The 7,961-nt window shown below is 35.7% G+C and overlaps 1 protein-coding gene across 1 annotated transcript; it reads right to left on the bottom strand.

The window, feature by feature from the left end:
- Window positions 1-107: 107 nt before the first annotated feature.
- Window positions 108-7,540, bottom strand: LOC117405135 (uncharacterized). The gene is made up of 7 exons (XM_034007950.3): window positions 7,504-7,540; window positions 6,900-7,018; window positions 5,722-5,818; window positions 2,892-3,252; window positions 1,742-1,879; window positions 1,366-1,505; window positions 108-741 (listed from the first exon to the last, which is right to left on the bottom strand). Exons 1-7 carry the CDS (start codon window positions 7,516-7,518, stop codon window positions 517-519), a joined length of 1,095 nt encoding a protein of 364 aa, XP_033863841.2. The 5' UTR covers window positions 7,519-7,540; the 3' UTR covers window positions 108-516.
- Between the last annotated feature and the right edge of the window lie 421 nt (window positions 7,541-7,961).

Raw genomic sequence — 7,961 nt, 5'->3', positions numbered from 1 at the left:
TACTCACACAGGTACCTCCACAATTTTATTTGTTGTTAATTTTAGTTAACTTATTTAAATACCAAAACTAGTGTATAGTAACATAGGCAGAACACACATAATTTGGTTAAAAAAGTATGGGAAAATATTTTAATTACAGTTTTCACATTCAACATGTTTTTTATTTTAAGTGTAATAAAAAGTCCACACTGCAATTAAAATCAAAAATCAAATCAACACACGTTTCAACATTGAAGACATTGAGAAACACAGTCAAAACAACTTAAACCTTTCTTTTTGTATTTCTGCATACACCACCATTAAGTATTTCGTTGCTATGGATGGTAGAATTAAATATCTCAAACAGGAAGTATTTTCTATGGGATTTCTTTTGGCTATAAAAAGTATATTGTCTATAGAATAATTGGTCACATCGAGAGTTCAGAATACTAGAGGGAAGGCCATTGAACCTCGTATTAATGCAGGGGACTGCAGTTAAGAGGATTACATACTGCAGTTACATGTGGAACAGTGGGGTTAACCGTTTGTGTTTTTTTTTATAAAGAAAAAGAAAGACTGCTCAGATTCGATTTCCTTGGGTTTCATCCTCACAGTTCCCTTCAAGGGCTCGCTTAAAAACCAATTCCTGTACTTTGCGGATTCAAATCGTCGAGCGTTATCTGCATTTGCTTTCATGTAGAATACAAATTGCCAGGTGGGGAGGTCATCTGAGATGTGCCTAAGCTCTTCTTTATGGCAAGCCTGGAAAATAAATACCAATGGAACACACATTAAACTTTGATAAACCCATAAATACTGTTCCTGTTTGTTTACAAACCCCATTCTGTGTCATGTGGTGTACTATACAGTATATACCCCGAGGTTTGTCTGCCTCCTCACACACACACATACACACACATTATGAAGAATGTTTGTGTTGGTTCAAATCTTCACTTTTATTGGTATAAGGTGCAAAAAAATGTCCAAATAAACAGTAAATTAATATAAAAGTTTCATATTTATTCAGATGTTACATACAGTAACAGTTTAGCTTAAACTTCTCTGAAAGACATCCAGCCATTGGTAGTACAAATAAATATGAATACATTTAGTAGTCAAATACAAAATACTAATAATGTATCACCTGGTCCACATTCTGGTAAATATCCAACAGTGAATAAAACATCCAGTAGTCCCCGATTATGATTTGGTTTGGACAAAAAAAAAACTCCTGTCATAACACTATCAATATGTACAAGTAACTTTTTGAATGTCAAAATATTTATTTTGGTATCCTTAAGGAATACGAAAACAAAAGTAATCTTACCTGCTGCTTTTTAAAATGTTACTAACAATATATTTTCCAGGCATAGAGAAGCTACTTACATCAACTTTAAGAATCACTTTATCTTTGTCTTTAACGCAGCACAGAAAACAGTTGCTTTTGGTGAAGTTCAGGACAACTGGTGTTCCAAGGAAGGGTCCGTCCACGTAGTCAGACTTATAATGATAGATGGTCATGTTGGCTGAAACATATGATAAGCACTTTTTTTAAAAAGTAAATATATATTATAGGTAAGAATAACATATTGATGAGCAGGTTATTGTAATTTGCATCATTTGTTTAATTTATTTTAATATATTTTAATAATTTACAGCTTTATTAATTATATTTGGCAATCAGGACTCTAATATGGTCTCCTTAGCTATCGTTCCATACAAATTATATACTTCCACATTAGATATGTTTTTATTGACCAACCTAAGTCTGGGTTTCTTAGTGGTCGAGATGACACAACGGAAGGGAAGCTTTGTTGTATGTAATTTTGGCTTGACAGGCTCCGGATTATAATATTATCCTGTATACTTTCCAGCAATAAATTAGGGCATCCTCGTGACACTAAAGAAACAAGACAACAGAATAACATAATTAAAGCAAGAATAACGAATTTGTTATATTGTTGTTCGTTAACGGACTGGAATAGCTCATTCAGGTAGAGTTAGGCCAATGCCACTTTCTATCTGTTTCCCCTTCTGTCACTGCATGCATACTTGTAATGTTTTCTATTGATGTATCTAGTAATTATAAAGCATATATGTTTTTTCAAAGTTTTGACATGACAACTTCTGGAATCCCATAGAGCTTACACAAACAGTTTTAACCATTTCTATAAATGAAATTTAAAAAAATCATGACAAAAGGGGATGTGTAAGATTCCAGAGCTGAGATTATAAAAATATCTATTCATCTGAAATGTTTATGAGCTTTTGAAAAAGCGATTGCCATTCATTTCTTAAGCAGCAACACCACAAATCAAGTCCAGCTATGAGTACATAAACAAAACCATCCAGTTGTACTGCCTGCAATTATACTACAGCCCTGGATGACTTTTTATGCCTCAATTGAATTACAGGCAACTTAGGTGCTTGGTTCATTCAAACATTTAATAAAGGTTTAAGGCCTCTGTGCTGGACCAGCCACTGATCTCACAACATCTGCCCTTTCTAAAACTGCACAGATGAAAGGAACTATAAATCGTTGCATAGAGTTGCTAATAATACACCATTGCAACATTTTTCTCCGAATAATTTTACTTCCAAGACTGGTTTAAGCAATGTTTTTTCAAATAAATGTTTTGTTAAAAGGTTAAACAGTTATTTTTTAAAACTGAAAATAAACTTCTAACCTTCTCTAAAGCAGTTGAAAAAGGTTTTTGGACTGCAAAAACAGATTGATTAATTAAAATGGGCTTTAAAAAGCAGTCCTAGACAAAACATTCATTTTTACACCCCTTCAAGTTTGGTGAATAGGGCCCAACACAACAATGAAAACATACAGTATAACAAACAACATTATTGGAAGCTCATGTAGTGTTTTCTGTCATATCATAGAAAAGTGTAACTCTACTGACCGAGTGTCAGCGTGCTGGCTTTTGACAGCACAACAGCGTCGTGCAGATTGCAGTTTCTACTGTGGCAGGTGCTGCAGCGGGTTCCAGGGGGTCTCTCGTGGCCTCTCCCCCTCAGAATGGTGACACTGGTTTCAGAGAGGGACACGACCAGCAGGTCCTCAGCCTCACACCTGCCTTCATCAACAGGATCACTGGCTCCAGTGTCCTTATCATCTGAAGCACCAGCTGTTTCTTCCTCTTCAGTTTTGTCTTCTCTTTCCATCTCCATGCTGATGTTCATGACCACCATCTCTTTGAAGTAAGGCTGGTAGACGCCTTTATTCGGGGCTTTCTGCTGAGTCTTACTAGGCTGATGCACCGTCTGAAAAAAATGAAATAAAAACACAATAATCAGAATTAATTGCATTTGTGCACATATAGGTGGTAAAGAATTAAATGAAAGCTAAAACCACACTTCATTTTAAAGTACAACCGATTGCACCAGTTAGTAAAATAATTAACCCAGACAACATTCCTTAACCTGCTAATTATCTTGTGGGGTTGTATTTTGTTACCTGCCATAGAGTTGCTCAAGGAACTGTTTTGGAATTTGAGAGTGGCAGGAGCTTCTCTGTGCCTGCAAGCACACCTGTCCTCACCTCAACTCCTGCTATTCCCAGACTGACAACTCTATCAAACTCTGACTCTTGTGCCAAATAAAAGAGCTACTGTGTGCTACATAGCATTTTCAAAGCATTTACTCCAGTCTTTGTTTTTCAAAAGATGAAAATTCAGTGGTAATGTACATAACTGACAATCAAGCAACCCGAGAGTCAATTACATTACTAGTTTTTCTCTTTTTTCGAAAAACAGGAGTTAGGTAAAGACTGTGACATTATTATTCTTTAACAAAGAATAAAATATCCAGGTCCTGAAAAAGTTATACAATAGAAGCAAAATATATATATTTTTTATCATTATAGGAATTGCAGTAGACAACAGAGTAAGTGGAAGTGAGAACATTGTTGCATGTGATAAGGGGAAATAGAATTAAATTAAACTGGCTTTGAACTTCCAATTCATAAATTTTCTACTATACTATAGTACCTCGAAGATATGAAAACATCCTCAATAGGGCCATTGTATTTATTGTTATTATGTATTTATTTATTTATTTATTTTAAAGGAAGGTCAAAGCTTGAAAAGTCACCTAGTAAACATAGTTATTATTTGTTTATTTAGCAGACGCCTTTATCCAAGGCGACTTACAGAGACTAGGGTGTGTGAACTATGCATCAGCTGCAGAGTCACTTACAATTACGTCTCACCCGAAAGACGGAGCACAAGGAGGTTAAGTGTCTTGCTCAGGGTCACACAATGAGTCAGTGGCTGAGGTGGGATTTGAACCGGGGATTTGAACCGGGGACCTTAGTGCAGGTGAAGCAGGGATGTCACAGCCAAGGATACAAGATAGATCAGTACCTTCTTCCAAAGTGTTTCTGTTATTGGACAGGACCACAGTGCATGGACATTGCTGTCTATCTCATCTCCTGAACAGCACTGGCATGTCTGGGTGTCTTAAAGACCCACCAGAAACAACCTTCTGCTGGAATGGCGTGCTCTGTGAAGGACCTTTTATTGGACAAGGTTCACTTTAGCATTCCTAGAAGCTAAAAGAGTATCACTACATAGTTTACCCCAGAAAACAGAATCATGTGGCAATCTAAGATCCCTCATCCACTTATTAATGGGTGCAACAATCTCCCCTTCATTGGATCCCAAGAAAAGATAAGGCCATTATTTTGATCATGAAAAAATAAAAAAATAAACATTTAACTGATATATTAATGAATTCAAACCAAGTTTATACTTTGAACTAGGTAACACTTTATATTAAGGTGCTGCTTATTAATGTTTTATACATGTATAATATATGCTTAATAAATATGTTATAGAGTGTTAATATAAAGTGTTACCTTGAACTCAGCTAAGATAGAAGGTGATTAATAAAGGTTAAAAAATGAGAAGCGAAACATGCAAGTAGGATTTATTTCAGTGGACTACTTAAGGGCACTGAGGGTAACGTGTTTTTTTACAAGAAGACAACGGATAGCATCCTGAAGAAAATCAGCAGTGAAAAGGGAAGAGCCTTTTGTGGCTTTTAATAATACTTTCACTGCTTTATTTTGAGAAACAAAGATGTTCCAACTGTTAGCTCTGAACTCGTACTGCACAGAGACATTGCCAGAATACAGGGCAGGGTTCTCCCAAGACTCCATGGCAGGGAAACAGACCTGGGTTATGAGAAAACAGCAAGCAGAGCACAACACTTTTCTGAGTCCAGTGAGAACCCTACAGTGGGTCACCCAAGCTTGTCCGGCCACTATGGCCATACCACCCTAGGTACTTGAGCATTATTACTATGATTTATTTTTCTTTTCCATGGAAAGTCAAATACAGATTACAGAGCTAACAAACAACAGTGCAAAATGTATTTCAGTTAGGGAGAGGGTGTGACTGCAATATAAATGAACACTGTCTGAGACATTAACTGATACTTATGTCTACTTGAATGGGGGGTGATTTGGTACCATGGTGGGATAAGCCATTGCTGGGTTTTATTAAAGCATTTTAGAGCACCGGGGAATCACCCTGGATTGCATCAAACACTGATCAATGGTTATCCTGGGATTATCCCTAAAATAGGGCTTGATTCAATCCAGGTTGATTCCCCAGTGTTGTAAAATGCTTCAATAGAAACCAGCTGTGACGAAGCGGGGTATAGGTTCATCCAATTTACTGCTTAGATAACAGTTTTATGCTCTGTGATGTAATGTGATCAGTCACTTACCAGCAAGATTGAACCTTCACCCAGCAATTCTGTAAAAGATTCTGGGTTCAAATCCTCCAGATTAATTCCATTAATCTTCAGTAGTTTATCACCTTTACTGAAAAATAATAATTGGAAAGATTTTGTTTTACACAAATGTGTCTTATTTATTTATTAGTGTCATCTCTAATTATACTAAATGCAGCAGGGTCTCGCATGCTTTTAACTGCCTGTGCTCTACTTTATCAGGAAGTTGGACAGCTGAGTTTCATTCAGTTTCTCCTACAAACCACTGAAAGCTGTTCACTTCTACTATCTTTTAATACAGTACTAGAGAAGTGAAGTAAATAAATGTGGTTTTCATTGTTTTTGCAAATGTAAAATGAATACGTGGTGTATAGAGTGTCCATCATTATTATAAGAGATGTCACTTTTGAGCAGTTTGTCTGCTCAAACTGTACAGAGTGATTTCTGTTATAACAAGAGACACCCTTCATGTGTTAACTTATTACAAATCACAGAAATGGACGTGTTACTTACATGACTGCGGACGGAGTGGCTTAAAGAAAGACTCAGTGACTTTTGTAAAAGAACATGTGATTTTACAGTAGTGTCTTCTGTGGCCCCAGAAATTGTAGTTACTAATGTGACCTGCCACATTTTTTTTAGTAAAGGCCACTGATCTAAATCTAAGTACAACACGTGCAAGGAAGGACTGACAAATTGTGAATAATTACAATGAATTGGCTTGTACCAAGGTGCTATTGTATAATTACATTAGGTAGCTTTTTTTCTTCACAAGGCTATTTCCTAAACTCTATTCAGTGAATAACTTAATGCATATCCACAGAACAAAAATATCCCAGAAACAAACTCTAATCACAGTACAGAAACAATCTGAGACAACTATAAAGGTTTTCAACAGGAATAAAAAGCTATATATTTGTATTTGTACATAATCTAAAATTCACCCTTTCATACTGTATAATTTGTTTTATGGCCCTGTAAAGATTAAAGCACTGACATGAAGTAACAGTAACACTGTAGTTTTTATTAATGCTTAATTACTGGATAGTAATAGAAAGGTTGTTTGAAGCACTGTGTCGAAGACAGAATACCCACTAATTGTTCTGTTCTCAAGTTCTGGAGTGGCACCATTGTTTATTTTGTATGAAAAAAATAAATAAATATAGTACTACCTTACAAAAGAGCTGGTCATGGACTCGTCTATGTATTTCACCACTTTTTCCACTTCATATTGATGTTTTCCATCCACAAGTCTGTGAATAATGGCAACTCCTCCTTTCAGAGGATTACTCTGAAAAATTAACAAACACTGTCCTTAAAAACTCCCCTTGGGCTACAGGAACATAAGGTGATGGCAGTCTTTAGAATTTAACATATAATAGTAACATATTTACAAAATGATGCCCTGTGCAAAATAAACACTGGAGGACAAGCAGAGGACCAGTATGTTACAGAAATAGAAAATAAAGCAGAGATTTTAATGTGTACATCACCAACAATATTATAAATACCAGTAGTAAACATTTCTAACAGTATACAGAAAAATATACATATTACAATCACATTGCAGAACTTGCTACTTGCTACATAGTTGCTACATAGAAAACAGCATTTATTTATGAGTTGCGAACTCCAGTTCCAAGGGTTACATTTGTTTCCTCATTGATTTAAATGCAAAATAAAATAATTCAATAAATCAAGGCAATCGCATAAAAAAAGATAGAATCCTATGGTAAATCTGCCTCTGTGGGTCTTTAATAACAGGAGCAATCATACCTTTTCCATAGCCATTTTCTTTTAGCTGTACTTTCAGTAAACTCTGTTTCATTTATATAGTGGTGGAAACTGGAATAACCATGTCACCTTGCATTACTCTTCTGCTTTTCTGTAAAGCAGAAGTATGGGATGTGTGTAATTGGTTAGGTACTCTTCAGTGGTCAGGTACTAGGTTTGGAATTGGTAGTTCAAGTCATTTTTTTTTCTTTTTTGTAGTGGGCTGAGTAGTCGTTTTAGGTTTATCATGCAAGCCAGATTTTTTGTCTTCTTGGTTTGCTTATTTGCATATTTGGTGTAATGTATTTAATATTTTACTACCACAGTAAACTTTTCTATAGCGAATAAGAAACAACTTGGCTTACTAAAGCTATTTATTTGTAGTAAATAGCTTTTTAAGGATCCAGCCTTGTGTGTCCCTATTCGGTTCAGACAGTTGCCTTCACACATGTCACAAGCAC

Source organism: Acipenser ruthenus, chromosome 9 (assembly GCF_902713425.1).
Source record: "Acipenser ruthenus chromosome 9, fAciRut3.2 maternal haplotype, whole genome shotgun sequence".
In the NCBI taxonomy this organism is placed as follows: Eukaryota; Metazoa; Chordata; class Actinopteri; order Acipenseriformes; family Acipenseridae; genus Acipenser; species Acipenser ruthenus.
This window is presented reverse-complemented; position numbering and strand designations above follow the sequence as displayed.